Source organism: Apodemus sylvaticus, chromosome 16 (genome assembly GCF_947179515.1).
Source record: "Apodemus sylvaticus chromosome 16, mApoSyl1.1, whole genome shotgun sequence".
Lineage (NCBI taxonomy): Eukaryota > Metazoa > Chordata > Mammalia > Rodentia > Muridae > Apodemus > Apodemus sylvaticus.
In genome coordinates, this window is record NC_067487.1 from 14,768,914 (window position 1) to 14,786,533 (window position 17,620).

A 17,620-nucleotide genomic window follows, 5' to 3' on the forward strand; every position below is an offset into this window, starting at 1 on the left:
TGACAGGCAGGAGGATCAATGGAACAGGATTGAAGATCCAGAAATGAACCCACACACCTATGGCCACTTGATCCTCGACAAAGAGGCTGAAAACATCCAATGGAAAAAAGATAGCCTTTTCAACAAATGGTGCTGGTTCAACTGGAGGTCAGCATGCAGAAGAATGCGAATTGATCCATCCTTGTCTCCTTGTACTAAGCTCAAATCCAAATGGATCAAGGACCTCCACATAAAGCCAGACACTCTGAAGCTAATAGAAAAGAAACTGGGGAAGACCCTTGAGGACATCGGTACAGGGAGAAAGTTTCTGAACAGAACACCAATAGCGTATGCTCTAAGAGCAAGAATTGACAAATGGGACCTCATAAGGTTACAGAGTTTCTGTAAGGCAAAGGACACCATCAAGAGGACAGATCGGCAACCAACAAATTGGGAAAAGATCTTCACCAATCCTACATCAGATAGAGGGCTAATATCCAATATATATAAAGAACTCAAGAAGTTAGACTCCAGAAAACCGAACAACCCTATTAAAAAAATGGGGTACAGAGTTAAACAAAGAATTCTCACCTGAAGAACTTCGGATGGCGGAGAAGCATCTTAAAAAATGCTCAACTTCATTAGTCATTAGGGAAATGCAAATCAAAACAACCCTAAGATTTCATCTTACACCAGTCAGAATGGCTAAGATTAAAAATTCAGGAGACAGCAGGTGTTGGAGAGGGTGCGGAGAAAGAGGAACACTCCTCCACTGCTGGTGGGGTTGCAAATTGGTACAACCACTCTGGAAAGCAGTCTGGCGGTTCCTCCAAAAACTGGGCACCTCACTTCCAGAAGATCCTGCTATACCACTCCTGGGCATATACCCAGAGGATTCCCCACCATGTAATAAGGATACATGCTCTACTATGTTCATAGCAGCCCTATTTATAATTGCCAGATGCTGGAAAGAACCCAGGTATCCCTCAACAGAAGAGTGGATACAAAAAATGTGGTATATCTACACAATGGAGTACTATTCAGCCATTAGAAACAATGAATTCATGAAATTCTTAGGCAAATGGATGGAGCTAGAGAACATCATACTAAGTGAGGTAACCCAGACTCAAAAGGTGAATCATGGTATGCACTCACTAATAAGTGGTTATTAACCTAGAAAACTGGAATACCCAAAACATAATCCACACATCAAATGAGATACAAGAAGAAAGCAGGAGTGGTCCCTGGTTCTGGAAAGACTCAGTGAAACAGTATTTGACAAAACCAGAACGGGGAACTGGGAAGGGGTGGGAGGGAGGACAGGGGAAGAGAAGGGGGCTTATGGGACTTTCGGGGAGTGGGGGGGGGCTAGAAAAGGGGAAATCATTTGAAATGTAAATAAATTATATCGAAAAACTAAGGTCACTGCATATTTAATCCAAGAAGCATACATGGAAGACTTCACTCTCTATCAACCATACTTTAGTTTAAAAAAAAAAAAAAAAAAAAAAACAACTACCAAGTCTTAAAATTTGAAGGAGCAGAAGCTTGTAGCAAGTCAAAAGTCCTACAACACTAGGCAGAGAGAGAGTTGTTCAGCCCAGTGCAGAGACATTGGTAGAGGAGAAAGTAAATGATAAGAAATAAACAATACAATACGGCCAATGAAGCCCCTGTGAGGAAGGACGCGTGACGGCGTTATTTCCATCACACTGACCAGCAACTAAAGCATCCTTGGGCCACCTGCTGAACCAGTCAATGGTGCATCCTGAAATAAGGGCGGGGAACTTCAAAGCTCGGTTTCGGAATTTCTCTCCCACGGGTGAAAAGCAGAGCACGATGTGCAGGTTTCCTCTGACCCTGCTCATGAAATACTCGTACAGGTTGTCATTGGTGGGCGGGCGCCTGGGGTGCTCCTTCTTCATGACAGACATCAGGTCACTAGTGATCTCGTCAATCTCATCCCGAGCAAAAAGGTTGGAGACCTCAGGAAGAAATACAGGTATCCAAAGTCAGCATTGCATATATGAGACATATGAAAATGAATACTCTATAGGTCTAGGACTTCTCCATTTTTTTTAGAGAGAGATCTTAGTATTGGGCTATTTATTGACACTAACTCATGTAAAAACAATTTTCATTTTCAAACAAGTATATATCCAGATGCCTTTGTTTTCCCTTCATCTCTCTTGTCTACAGCACACATATTTGAATGTGTGTAGAGTTGAAGCAAGATTTTCAGTATAAAGTGCTCATATCAAGAGACCAGATCTTGGGTTCAGAATCCATCTTAGAGAATCTGACTGAAGGTTGAACTTTGCTCCCAAGTTCAGCTTTTAAAGTGAACTTAAATCTTTCAAGATGAAATGCATCACATCTCGATGCACAGAGATGGTTCTACGACTGACTCCAAGCCACAGCCCTCTGTGAGAGGGTAGCTGGACACACCCAAGCCTAGCCTTCCAGGCCCCCCTCCAGCTTCTGCATTCTGACATCACTGTTGTAAATTCTTAGCTTCGCATCCTAATTAGGAGTTCTATTCTCTAAAAACCCAATAGAAAAAAAAAAAGGCATTCTTTGTGCTGATTGCCAAATTACAAAGAACACTAATTTAAATTCTAAAGGCCAAAGAACACCAGGGAGTTCTACATTGGAAGGATATGAGAGAGGCAAAGTTATGAAAGCAAGTGAGCTTGCACCTCGCCAGAGGACAGAACATTGTTCATGTATTCCAGAAACGACTCCTCTTTAATCTCATTGTCTGTGAAAATGAAAGTGATTCCTTTGCCTTGCTGGCCAGCAGTCCTGTACAAAATCTTCAGGTCTTCCATCAGATTTGAGGTGTTGTAGGATCTGAAAAAATGTAGCCATTGGATCAGCCACTAAAATATTTCCATATGAAGGCCACAGCCTTATGCTACCTAGCCATCAAACAATGCTAGTTTTATTTTCCTTTGGATACACACTGTCTATGAATATTAGCTAGGTAACTAATTTTTTAACTTCACAGATACTATAATCATTGCTTTGGTACACAAAAACACCCCTAAGGAACAGTCAAACCTGAAACAAACATAACTTAACACAAGCAAATATTGTTTGCTTTCATATATGTCATGTGACTGTGTGCAGGTACCATTTTAAAAATACACATTGACAAAGGTAATATTCTAATAATAATGAGAAAATTTATTAAGCACCCATCATCAGTGGGAATGTTATACGATACCTCATAGACTGAACTAAACTAAATCCATTCAAGCTTTTGTGATGTAAGAGTAAGAAGACGAATCATGACCCACAGAGATCTTCTCCTCTTCCGAAATCACTACTATCTTCCTATCCCTGAATGCCACATAACAGATAGTTTCAGAACATCCAGTATACTCTATCAGACTAGCTGGAAACATTTGAAATTCACCCTACCATTAATCTCCTTTCAATCCCCAAAGCAATCTACAGGTAAAAGCCATCCTATAATAAAGGAAGGTTAAAGTAATAGCCACACAGAGTAGTCCATTACCACCAAAATCACAGACGAAAAAGGATCTCTCTCTCTCTCTCTCTCTCTCTCTCTCTCTCTCTCTCTCTCTCTCTCTGTGTGGGGGGGAGGGGGCAGTCATTAAAACAAATCAGAACTCAAAGTAAACAATAAAGTAAGTCACTTGATTTGGTTGGTTGGATTTGGGGGAGTTGTTTTATTGTGTTTTTGTTTTAGATGATAGTGATGGTGTTGTTTTGCTTTTGTTTTTTGTTTTTTGTTTGTTTGGGGTTTGTTTTGCTTTGTTTTTGAGACAGGGTTTTTCCGAGTAGTTCTGGCTGTCCTGGAACTCACGTTACAGACCAGGCTGGTCTCAAACTCAGAGATCTGCCTGGCCCAGCCTCCTGAGTGCTAGGATTAAAAATGTGTACCACTATGACTTGGGTTCAATTGAGTTTTTTAAAAGATACTAAATATTTGACATCTAAACTCTGTTTTTTTATATCCATAAACTAAATCTGCAGTCATTGTCTGAGTTACGTTTTCTATCGCTGTGATTAGAACCATCACCAAAGCAGAACAGGAAGCTGGAGTCAGGAACTGAAGGAGTAGGGTTTACTGGCTCCTTCCACACGGCTCCTTCAGCTTGGTTTCTTACACCCTCCGGGAAACCTGCCAAGGTCAAGTTGACAAAAGGCTAACCAGGACAATCATGTGTCTATATTTTTAGGAGACTATAAGAAACAAGGCCTAAGTGGTTGTAAAAGTTTGTTAAAGATAGTTCTCCCTTTAAAAGAGACCAAAGAGGGACTTTTGTTTCTAATAGGGAAGTCCATGAGAATACATCAGAAGAGGCTTTCTGGAAAAAATGATGTTCAAATAAAACTTGCATCTGAGTAAAATTCTAGAACCTCTGAGCTTCCAGACAAAAAAATCTAGCATCCTGAAGTGAACATTATGGGAAGAGCTTGCTTCACAAACCAAATGAGCTCCATCACTCAGAGCCCATGTTTAACAACAAAAAATGACTAAAGACACCATTGATAGGACAAAACAGATGCCTACAGCATGGGAACAGATTATCAATAACCCTATGTCTGATAGAGAACTAATATCCAAAATATATACACAAATTTAGGCATCAACAAGCCAAGTAACCCAGTTGAAAAATGACATACAGCTAAACAGAGAATTCTTGGCAGAGGACTCTCAAATGGCCAGCGAGCTAGTCTAGATGAAATGACAAGCTCTGGATTCATTGAGACCATCTGTATCAAAAAATTAAAATAGAGGAAGATGCCTGAGATTGACCTCTGACCTCCAATGTTCATGCAAGCGCATGCACGCACGCACACATGTACACACACAAACACAGAAGAGGTAGAGAAGAGCAAATGAGACAGAATACAAGTCTCATCTCATCCAGCTTCTTAAATGGACAGGCAAAATTATTGCTCTCAATATGGCTAATAGTAGTGTTTCCCAGCTGAGAAGCTCCTCAGTCCAGCTCTGACCAAGCATCTATGGCTTACAGAATTGGATGGTCTCTAAGGTAAGGAAAAACCTTGCCTTTCCTCCCATTGGTAATGGATCATTTTTACTGTGACATGCAGAGGAACACATTTGTCACTGTGAAAGTTGTGGGTGTTTACTGAGCCATAGGGTTGTAGCAGGAGTCACACTTGACTAGACATCTGGATTGATTACAAATCCTGCAGTGCAATCAATTCCCCTATGCTGTCTGATGTCACGTAATTTACAGGCTCTATGAACTCCGGTTGCAAGATGGACTATCGCTACTTGACCACCTAACCAACTTCATTAGAAAATCCAATTAGCTCACATATGTAAAGGTGACTTGGAAACAAGAAGGCTTTAGGCAAATGTCAGAAAAAGAAATAAGAATGGAATCTCCTTCCAGTGCAGGTTATGTTCCCCAGCTTGCCTTCCACACATGGACTAGAATTATAAACATGGTAACAAGGGCTATCTCTGCCATCCTACTACATGTATTAGACAGAAATCTTTGAATTTATTCTCGAAGGAGAGTCATTTAATTCAGAGCAGCTATGACAGCCTCAGCTTGAATAACAGGCTCTCCAACTCCAGTATTCAATAGCTTTCATCCTCTAAGCCAGCAGCAGCATATAGGTCTCTCTCAATGAGACAGGTCAGTGGCTTGCTTCCCATGGATGCCAAATAATCAGGACTTCCTACGCCCATTTCACTGGATTAACTGCTAATGAATTCTTCTCAACTAAACTTCCCAAACTGGCTTTCTGAAGTTCTGTTTGACTTCTCTGAATCACCTCTACATATCTCTCCATGTTTACTGTTCATGTGCTAATTCAGCTTTCTACTGCTCTCTTTTTCTCTCTGTCTTTCCCTCTCTCTCTCTTTCCCCCCTCTCTCTCACACACACACAGAGAGAGAGACAGACAGACAGACAGACATACAGACAGAGAAAGAGAGTGAGAGAGAGAGAGAGAGAGTTCATCTGGTATTCCCTCACTTCATTAACAGTGACTGTCTATATGTACTGACTGTTTTTGTGTGTCAGCTTGACACCAGCTGGAGTTATCACAGAGAAAGGAGCTTCAGTTAGGGAAGTACCTCCATGAGATCCAGCTGTGGGGCATTTTCTCAATTATGGATCAAAGGGGGAGGGCTCATTGTGGGTGGTTCCATCCCTAGGCTGGTGGTTTTGGGTTCTATAAGAGAGCACGCTGAGCAAGCCAGGGGAAGCAAGCCAGTAAGAAACATCCCTCCATGGCCTCTGCATCAGCTCCTGCTTCCTGACCTGCTTGAGTTCCAGTCCTCACTTCCTCTGATGATGAATAGCTGTGTGGAAGTGTAAGCTGAATAAACCCTTTCCTCCCCAACTTGCTTCTTGGTCATGATGCTTGTGCAGGAATAGAAACACTGACTAAGACACTATATAATTCCATATCACCAAACCAGAATTACCAAGAAAGCTCCAGTTTGCTAAAAATCTCGTGGATTTCCACCGAACACCTTTCCCTTCTCTCTGCCACACCTCTCTCTGCACCATCATGTCTTGCCTAGACTCCTCAGATATTTTTATGACAGTTTTGGTTTCTCCATCCATTTACTAGACATGCAAAAATTCACACACACACACACTCATGCACACACTCACACTCGCCTACACATGTACACACTCACACACACTCATACACTCACACACACTCACACACACACACACACACACACATATATATTCATACACACTTGCACACACCCACTCACCCACACATGTATACACACACATACTTTCACATACACACACTCACAGACTCAAGCACACACATACACACACACACACACACACACACACCTTACTGGTAACCCATCAGTGGTTACCTATTACTCCCTGGCGACCTAACAATTCCTCACTATACCTTCAAATCCCTCCATGATTAATACATTCCCAATTGCCATCTCACATTCAACACTCAGCCATATTGGATTCCTCCAGGAATCAGTAGAAACTTGCCTTGATGTTCACGTCACAATGCCAATGTTTTTTGTTTTCTGTTTTTTGTTTGTTTGTTTGTTTGTTTGTTTTGGGCCTGGAAATTCACAGGTTCTTCTAGAATGCCTACTCAGACACGGGTTTCATTTTGACATCATTTCTTCCATAAAGCCTCTGCTGATGCATCTGCATTTATTTCCCTAGATGACACAGCACTGCCTACAAGCCATATTTTATTGAGTGAAATGCTTGCCACCTGTCTCCTTTGAGTTGCTATAGCGCCATGACAACACTGGCCAGAGTTATCTATGCATTCATTGGTTCAGGACTGTCTCCCAAAGACTTATGTGCTATGTTAGTTACTCGGACCCAGCCTGTGGGTCATTGAGAGGTGATAAAACCTTAGAAAGTGGCAGCTCTCAGAAGGACGTTTGATCACTGGGCCTTAGGGGACTGTTCTTGAAGGGAATATTAAATGTTCTTTCTTCCACGCACATGTGCCCCAGTTTCTACCCCTCAATGTCTCCATATCTCTCTGTCTCTGTGTGTATCTCTGTTTGTCTCTCTGTCTCTCTCCCCCACTTCCCTCCCTCTTTCTCTCTGTAATGTGTCTGTGTATCTGTGTGTCTCTCTCTCTGTATCTATGTGTATCTCTGTGTCTCTGTATCTCTTTCTCTGACTCTGTATCTCTTTCTCTGACTCTGTTTCTGTATATGTGTATTTGTATGTGTGTGCGCGCTCACATGGGTGTGCAAGCATGTGTGCGTGTGCTCTTTACCTTATTTTTCTCCTCTGTTACCATCATGTGGGCAGTCTAATCACACACCCATAGACTGCCTGTCATGATTTTAACTTCACTGTAAATCCATAGAAAACAGATAACCAGACATTATTTAAAACCATAGACCAAATAAATCTTTCCTCCTTAAATTGATTAGCAGTTATTTTCCCCTAGTAACAGAAAGCTAACAAAATACTGCTCCCCTAGACAGTGTTTAGTATCTACTCAATATTCAACAAATATTTAAAGTGTTTGCATGTATAAATTTTTCATCTATTTTTCATTATATTAACACTGCTGAAATCTACACTAGCACTTTTGATATAGAAATGTCTTCTAAAATGTACAAAGTAAACAGTTAATGCTTATTCTCTATAAAATATAAAAAACAAAGAAGCAGCAATGCTCTGTAGAGAAAGGCTGAATTGTTTAAAAAAAAAAAGTAGGTTACTAATAGAAAATGTTCTGGTCCATGACAAGGGTTAAAAGGGGAAGACATGTCAGTATTCAAGGAGAAAAACTATTGTGATTCTTAACATAAATAAGAAAATGCATTCTTAACTGCTGGTGACCTCTGAGACCCTTTCTTCAAAATCCATTTTATGGTAACATAAAGGCTCTTACCTTGTCAGAGTGATCTGGAAAGAGGTATAGCCAGCAATGAACGAAGCCAACCTGGTCAGACTCTGCTTTCCTGATCCGCCCACGCCAACCAGGAGGGCATTTCCTCGAGGAGTCCGGATGACTCGGGAGATCTATAATAGAAAGCAGAAAAGATTCGCATCTTTCAACATGCAAGTTCACCGTTATATTATGCACTTGATGTAAGAATAAGGCCACCTATAACTGATAACTGCTGGGAGAGGGGAAATCAGCCTCTGCCTGGTTAACTGGTATAAAATGATCAGCCCTGAAGACACATACACAATGAACTCAACTGACTGTACCCATATACTTAATATACATACATACATCTATATGTGTGTAGTAATAATAATCACAAAGAGGCTATAATGTGAAAATGGAGAGACACTGAAGAGAGTAGAGGAAGAGTACCTAGAAGGATGGACAGGGGGGGAAATTATGCAATTTTATTTTAATTTAAATGTATTTTAAAATAATAAATAACTTTTTAATGCCAAATAATCACTTGGAAAACAAGGGTATCTCCGGGTCAGACTAGAAAGCCATACTTAAGAAGCTTAAGGGAATGGAGCACTTCTGAATGACAACACTTGGGTTGCACTACCAGGTGTCAGCTGTGGGGTGTGCTCTCATGATAGGGTACTGACATTCCAGATTGTGCCTAGCTCAGCTTACAAGAAAAAAAAAAGGAGACTTCAAGGTGCCCTTTTAGTGTGTGAAACCTAAAACAGCATGCCAGGAAGGACACCAGACATACTAGATCACTGCCTGTGCTCAGAACTCAGAGCAGGCTACCGACTACAATACCTTCCATGTGTCAAAAGGAAGAAAACTACCCAAGAATAACAGAGATGGTGCAAGGAAAATGTGCATAAACACCCTCATACTCCTTGGTAAGATGATTAATACCCAAGATCTCTACCAAGAAGCGATGAAAGATGGGTCAGGAGACTACTCTGCCCTGCTCAGTAAACACAGACTGTGTGTCAACTTGACACAACTGAAGTTATCGCAAAGAAAGGAGTTTCAGTTGGGGAAGTGCCTCCATGAGATCCAGCTGTGGCGCATTTTCTCAATTAGTGATGGGGGGGGGGCGGCCATTGTGGGTGGTGCCCACCCTGGGCTGGTAGTCCTGGGCTCCATAAGAAAGCAAGCTGAGCAAGTCAGTAAGTAACATCCCTCCATGGCCTCTGCATCAGCTTCTGCCTCCAAGTTCCTGCCCTGCTTGAGTTCTAGTCCTGATGTCCGTCGGTGATGAACAGCTGTGTGAAAGTGTAAGCTGAATAAACACTTGCCTCTTCAATTTGCTTCTTGATAATGATTTTTATGCAGGAATAGAAACCCTGACTAAGACACTGACTCTCCTGGTCCTACTCCTGGTTGACTGGTTTAGCTTTCCAGGTACTGAATGAAGTACTCCCGTCAGGCTTCCGGCAGCTTCTAGAGAGGATCCACGATAGAACTCTGGACAGTCTTTTCACCTTGTGTAGTAACCCTTTCTCTCCTAAAATACACATTGAACCTAAAATATCGCTGTAAAATGTGCTTTTTCTGAGTCCAATGACAGTGAGAGGCGGGGCTGAACACAACTCCTGCTAACTCTGCCTGGGATACCTGAGGCTTTCCATCCTGACAAGGTTTTCTTAAGGAGCCTTCTTCAAAATGTCCTTCCCTTGGCTCAATATGTTCCATTCCCGCTTGGAATACCACTGGGTTTGCAGCTAGTCTCCCAAATTTCGAACATTGAGAAAGGAGACAATGCTACCTCTCTCGCTGTGGACTTAGAACCTGAGGACAGATGTGTGCTTTGGTCTTCCCAGGCCCCTGCTCTCGGGCTGTCTCGGTGACTCTACAAAGTCACTACATGGTCATAGAGAGCTGCTGTGTGTCTTCCCATACCTTCCCTTGGTGTAAATTCAAAATGCTGAAACTAAACAAATGAGGAGCAACCAGAACCACACTACAACCTTCTAGCATCCCTTGGTCATCACGTCCCAGTGATAACCCTGTTCTGTGTTTGACGTGTAGACCATATTAGGAAACTAGGTAGGAGCTGATGTAGTGGCCATGGAGGTGTACTGCTTGGGGAGTTATGCAATTTTTTGAGTATTTGGTTTCAGGAAATCTTTTGTTGTATTTTTACCTAGTGCAGGATAAATCATCACAACATTAGAAAGATAAGTAGGTTTGTGAACAAGCAAGTAGATGGTATTAAAGTGAAATTAAAACACAATCCTGTTAAAATTAAAGATGATGGGAGAGCAAACACTTGGGGAGAGTCCCAATCTCCAAATAACCACTCTGTCTTCCCCTTTGTCCCAGGCTCACTTCAACCCTGCAGAAAATTCCTTGCCCTCAAAAGGAGAAAATGCACTGGGGAGCTAAGCCCAGATCACAGGAAAGGCTCACTGGGTATATTCTCAAACCACCTCCCTGGACCAGATCCAGTAACTATTAGAGGAGGCAACTTGTATTGATGAGGTCATTCTTCATGCCTATACCTAAATGACAGTCTCAAGTCACCTGTTTTCTAATGTATTATATGTAGTCTGAAAGTAACTGATGCCAGCAATGTAAGAAAATCAATGACATCTGTTTAGTGGAAAATCTAATGACATGAATTAGGTCATATACATTTTATATGTAAAATATAACTTTTTTTTACTTCCAATGTTTGAGAACTGACCAATTGTGTCATATGACAAAGTAAGATAAAATTCTACTTCCCTGGTGGAATTCATTGTACCAGAATTTTCATCTTCTCCAGATCAACTGTTTCTGCACGATTTTGTTTTGTTTTTAGAGCTACTAACTTTGATTACAAAACATACGTGATGGCTAATCTTGATTTTGCAATTTAAGTGAATTTATAGCCACTGCAGAACTGTGTGTCTAAGTGTACTGTGAGAGATTTTCTAGGTGAGCTTAATTGGGAGAAAAGAGCCATCCTAAACTCCACAAAGAGTTGAAAACCAGCTGAGCACCAGCCTTCTTTTCTCCCTCTGCTTGCTAACTGCAGGTGCAATGTGATCAGCAGCCTCAGAACCTGGACTCCATGATATATTACTTCAGACTGTAAACAAGAAACCAAAATACTCCCTTAAGTTATTTTATTCTCAGATATGTGGTTGCAGCACCCAGAAATGCAGATGAAACAATCAATACATGTAGCAGAACGTACTATCATAACTAATTAAAGTGTATAATTTAATAATATCAAGTAGAGGTACCATATTGTGCAATCATTAATACCATCTACTTCCCATATCTCTCTTTGTCCTGCAAAACTAAAATTCTACCCATTTGACACTGTTACCCAATCCCCTTCTCCATCCTGCCTCTACCTTCTCCTCTCCGCTTTCCATCCCTGTGAATGACTACACTGAGAACCTAAGGTGTTTGTGGGGAATGTGTGGTATCTGACTCACTTATTTCACTAGGTGTGCTTTAGGCTTAGCCATTATTTCAAAGTGCTACTCTTTGCATCGTGTAGGTATAAACAGACTTTGTTCTTTGAACTCAGATAAACCACATTCATCCCGTGCAGCAAAAACACTGAGCTAGAAGCTGAAATTCAATGCTAAATAAAATTCTCACCACCGCACGTTGGAAATATGAGTGCTCTTATTTTAAGCCTATAATGTGTGACATGTTGCATTGAGCTTAGAAATTCAATTGGATTGCAACTGGGAGTTTACTTTTGGGGGGGATCTTTAAACATAATTTCTGTTTTTTTATTTTTTTATTGGACATTTTCTTTATTTACATTTCAAATGTTTTCCCCTTTCCGGGTCTCCCCTTTGGAAGCCCCTTATCCCATTCCCCCTCCCCCTGCCTCAGTGAGGGTACTCCCCGACCCACCTACCCACTCTGTCTTCCTGCCCTGGCATTCTCCTACACTGGAGCATTGAACACCCTCAGGCCCAAGGGCCGTTCCTCCCACTAATGTCCAACAAGGCCATCCTCTGCTACATAGGCAGCCAGACTGGAGCACCAACCAAAGAGTACACATAGAGGGAGTTCACTTTTAAACTGACTCCTCCCTTGTAGGAAGAGAAAATGAAGGATGGAGAGCATTATTCCAAGTGACGCCAAATGTCTGCTGCTGGCGGCGAGCTCGTTGGTGAAGCTACGGTACCTTGACTAAGTGGACCATTGCATCTGTGAAGAACACCATGTCCATGCCGGTGCCCCGGATGCTCTCATTATATAGCTGCAGGAACATACTCAGACGTTCTCGCAGATGGTTAAGGGATGTGACTGGCTCATAAAGCTTCGGCATTTCAGCATCAGGCTCCTCAGATGTTTCACCTTGGCAGGAAGCGACAGGTCTCCTCAAAACACTGAAAACTATTCCTGTCTAAGTTAGCACACTAAAAGTCTAATTTTAGTGTGTTGATATTAATATTATGTGATATTTTTCATCAAAATATCATATTAACATTTTAAGAAAACAAAGCACATAATAGGAGAAGAATCAGAATTTTCTTAATCGTGGGCAGATACTTCTAGAAAGAACCAGTGTCAAATGATTTTTTTTTATGATTTAATAAGTACTCACAACTTAACATTGTGTTTTGAAGACCATGCTAGAGACAGGTTACTGACTAAAACAATTATCTAAAGAAATGGGGGGTAACATCAAAATCGTGAGAGAGGTAAAGATTTGCATGGCTTTTTTGGAAAAATATAATAAGGAAACCGCCATAAATGTTCAACTCAAGCTTCAAGACATGAAGTGTTTTGAAGTCACAGGCGGATGGACATTTCCCAATGGTCCTTGCTCTCCTCCCGGATGGAACAGTTGCACTTTGACCCTTTAAAAGCTCAGTCTACTTACTCATTGTTCTCAACTAGAGGATGTGAGATATAAATGAGTCCAATAAACGCAGGATAAATCCTAGCCATTTATTTTTCCAAACGGTCTTTCCAGATTTTATACGAGCTTGACCGACTTTACAGGAAGTCTTTCTAACTACAGGGGAAACTGTGTTGGTTTTGTTTGTTTATTTGTTTGTTTGTTTGTTGTACCTTTCACTCAGAAACTTTTGATGGGTCACGCATATGGCTGTCCCACAAATCAGAGAAGCTGTAGTCGTTCCCAACCATTAGAAGATATAACTACATCAGCCGATAAGTCAATGATGGCCTTAGATCCAGTCTCTGACTCCCAACTTCTGGTCCTAGAGGCTTATTATGCCTCTGCTCTCTGTTTATGAAGCTTATGAAGTCTAAAGCATCATGTGTGGTGGGCAAGCACTGTACCTGTTGGCTGAGCTACACTCCCAGAGCCAACGTCCCTTTTAAAAGTAAAACTTGACCAAAAATCTATCCTCAGATTTATAAATGGTCTTTAAACAAAGAACAATGTTTGTTTTTAAACCATTTCATTCTGATGTGAAAGTCAGAGCAGGTGTGTCTATTTCCATAAATGAAAGTAATAGATCTCCCTTTTTTGTTAATCCGATCACAAAAGGCTGCCTGCACATCACTCACTTCTAAGTCACAAGCACTGGGCTTCTCATAGAATTCAGACACCTGGATAAGAATAATCATTGCCATTTTGGTTGTCTTTTGTCTGGCACTAGCTATGGCTGCAGTTGCCCACATATGACAGTTTGTTTTCCCACAGATGACACTTTGTTTTCCCCCAATTCCTTCATTGTGACAATCACATTTCTATCTGCAAACATGAAGACAATGAGATTCAAGAGACATTCAGTGAACAGATATTAAATCCTCTCTCTCTACCTCTGACAGACTACAAGGCCAGGATATGCCCTGCCCTACCCCACATCTCTGCTCAGTTTAATAACCAAAGTGATAAACAGAAAGATAATTCACCTTTGAACTCTGGTTGTGTACTGGCTTACTCCTCCTGTCCTTACTGAGCACACATTTTTCCTAGGATTCTTTTCTTTTCTTATTTTTTCTGTATTTCTTTTTTTTTTGGGGGGGGGGTATTGGATATATCTTTTATTTACATTTCAAATGTTATCCCCTTTCCCAGTTTCCCCCCTCCTGAATAGCCCCTATCCCATCCTCCCTCCCCCAACTGCTATGAGGGTGCTCCTCCACCCACCCCACTCCCACCTCCCTGCCCTTGAGCCCTTGATTCACCTGCAATGGGGCATCTATGGGGCCTTCATAGGACCAAGGACCTCTCCTCCCATTGATGCCTGACAAGGCCATCCTCTGCTACATATGCAGCGAAAGTCATGGGTACCCCATGGTTGATGGCTTAATTCCTGGAAGCTCTAGGGATTCTGGTTGGTTGATATTGTTGTTCTTCCTATGAGGTTGCCAACCCCTTCAGCTCCTTTAGTCCTTTCTCTAACTGCTCCATTGGGGACCCCGCTCTCAGTCCAATGGTTGGCTGTGAGCATCTGCCTCTGTAAACCCAGGTTTGTTTTCTGCACAGGAACTGAAGCTCTACAGATGTACAAACCTTCTAGAATTTGCTCTCACCTTGGGCACCACCTGTTGGAGAACTTTAAATGCCTCAATAGTTTACCTGTAGCTTCTGGTGCATCCCTCAAGAAATCCACAAAATAAGCATCAACTCCACAATCCACCACCGGTATTTTCTCTTCACCAAACTCCTCCTCAACCAAACTGACAACAGCCTTATCGAACCAGGCCACATCACTGGACATGCTAAAGCGGTCAGCTATCACACGTTTACACTCATGCTTCCACAGCCTGAGGAGTTCCTGTTGAAGACATAATTAAGTGCATCGTTAATTCCTCCTGCGCCCTAATTGAGATTTCAGGTAGAGATACCACAGAGCCTCATCTCTCTGGTTTTCAGATATAACACTTTAAAAATAGATATGATATGCTCATATTTCAATTTAAGTTAATCCTATTCCAAAATAATAAAAGGAAATAGAATTTATTATTCTGTGGTCTTTAAAAATAAATATTGTCAGATTAAAACATTACAAATTTATTATAACAATCAACAAACTGATGTTGTATGAAAAGGTGTTCATTTCTTACTAAATTGGTCACAATGTTTCCTTTCATGGGTCATTAATAGTATAATGTAAAGCCAGGTGGTGGTGACGCATGCCTGTAACCCCAGCACTCTAGGAGGCAGAGGCAGGTGGATTTCTGAGTTCTAGGCCAGCCTGGTCTACAGAGAGTTCCAGGACAGCCAGGGCTATACAGAGAAACCCTGTCTCAAAAAAAATTCCAAAAAACAAAAAAAAAATAGTATAATGTACAATATATGAGCAACTCTAACATATATGCAATTAAGATTTACAAAGGCATATTTAATTATCATAAATAAGGAAAATTTGCTGCAAAAATAAATCTAGCATATCTGAATGAAAAAACTCACTGAATTTTGAGACCAAAATTCACTGGTAGCTGGAAAAAACTGATTAGACAATACTCCTATTCTTTCCAAGAAAGATAATATTCAATAAAGTCCACTATTTGCTTTAAAATACTCAACAGAAATTATTTACCTTCCAAACCATGCTTGTTACTAATGGCAAAAGCTATTTGGTTTCCAGAATATGAAAGCTTCTGTTAGGAAAATGTTTACTATAGCATCAATTTCTAAAGCTGCTTGCATTGAGTTAAAATAAGTGACCAGGATGACTACTGAAGAATAATAGTTGAGACTCACATTCCACAATCCATTAGTCTATTAATAACACTTGGAGTGGAAACCCCAACTTGAGAGCAGCCCAGATGGCTTAGAAAGTAACAGTGCTTGCCATGCATGCTTGATGGCTTCAGTTTGTCCCCCAGAACCCACATCACAGTGCAAGAGAGAACACACTCTACACCCTTTTCTTCTGACCTCCACAGGGGTGCTGTGACATGTTTGTCCCCCCCTCTCTCTCTTTCTGTGTGTGTATATTTACAAATGTAAAAAAAATTTTACTTTTTTAAATCAACTTGAAATATTTACTGCTGCTAAACATCAGTTTTGTAATATGAATTATTAGCTTTTCCAAAAATTTGTCTAATTTTCAAAAGTTAGCAAGTATGCTGCCTGTTGACAAGCATCTGGAGCAGAACTATGAGGATTTGGGAGTGAATTCTCGACATACTTCCTGACTATTTTATAAGTAATCCCACCCTGCTTCATAGCCAGTACTCCTGAAGCCAGTGACCAAACTACATCCCCAGCCACAAAAAGACCAGGAAAGAAGCCACCTGAGACTGAGAATGATCACACAGTCATGCTTTAAAGGTAAAAGACATAGTGGATTTTTTTTAACCTATTGTTCTATTTTGAAGGGAGTTCTTACAACATGAGAAGGTCATATTCACATACATCCACAAATGTTCATTTTGGTTCTTTTAGTAAACAAATGTTCTACTCTGCTGCCTCTTTTCAATTGTAGCAGAATAAATAATTCTTTTTACTTCATCTAATTACAAGGCAAACTCATGGGTGACTAACAACAAAATGGTTTCTTTTCATTCTGACTGCTTATTTATAAATACAATTATGTTTTTTGAAGTTTAAATGTGAAGTTTAAAGTATTAAAAGTATGAAGATATTTATAGAATAAAACCACTCATAATTGTGCCCACTACTTATTGAAGAAAAGTAGAGATTATGAAAAAAAACAAAATTTTTCCAATTCTAGCCTGTGATTAATAGCAACTGTCAATTTGATAGAATCTGGGGTCATCCAGAATACAAGCCCATGCCTGTGCTGAATCATCTAGATTTGGTCAGTTGAGGTGGTAAAGCCTACCTTAACTAAGGATTATACCATTCCTTGGGCAGCAGTCCTGGATTGACAAAGCACATAAACTGAGTATCAGCATTCATTGCTATCTTCCTGACTATGGATACAATGTAGCCTCTACAATTCATTGCTGTCTGCTTCCTGACTGTGGATACAATGTAACCTACAACATTCATTGCTGTCTGCTTCCTGACTATGGATACAAAGTAACTTCCAGCATTCATTGCTGTCTGCTAACTGACTTCTGATACAATGTAAACTCCAGCATTCCTTGCTGGCTGCCTTCTGACTATGGATACAATATAACCAGCAGCCTCTCACTCTGCCCCCAGGCCTTCTTTAGATAGGATAGTCTATACCTTCCCAGTAAGAGCCAAAATAAATCCTTTCTCCTTCAAATTGCTCATATTGGGATATTTTATCAAGAGAACAGGAAAAGATACGAATACATGCCCCTTAGATAATAACTGTACATATTATTTCTTTAAATATAAATTACTTTAATTGAAATTTAT

General features: G+C 40.7%; 1 protein-coding gene across 1 annotated transcript in view; it reads right to left on the reverse strand.

Moving 5' to 3' along the window:
• Dnah5 (dynein axonemal heavy chain 5) overlaps positions 1–17,620 on the reverse strand; it is a 251,296-nt gene that overhangs the window by 87,826 nt on the left and 145,850 nt on the right. Inside the window, exons 51-55 of the mRNA XM_052160127.1 lie at positions 14,897–15,095; positions 12,521–12,693; positions 8,362–8,492; positions 2,679–2,832; positions 1,697–1,964 (exon numbers count right to left, since the gene is read on the reverse strand). Coding sequence (XP_052016087.1) covers positions 1,697–1,964; positions 2,679–2,832; positions 8,362–8,492; positions 12,521–12,693; positions 14,897–15,095 — 925 coding nt within the window. The remainder of the gene's footprint in view (positions 1–1,696; positions 1,965–2,678; positions 2,833–8,361; positions 8,493–12,520; positions 12,694–14,896; positions 15,096–17,620) is intronic.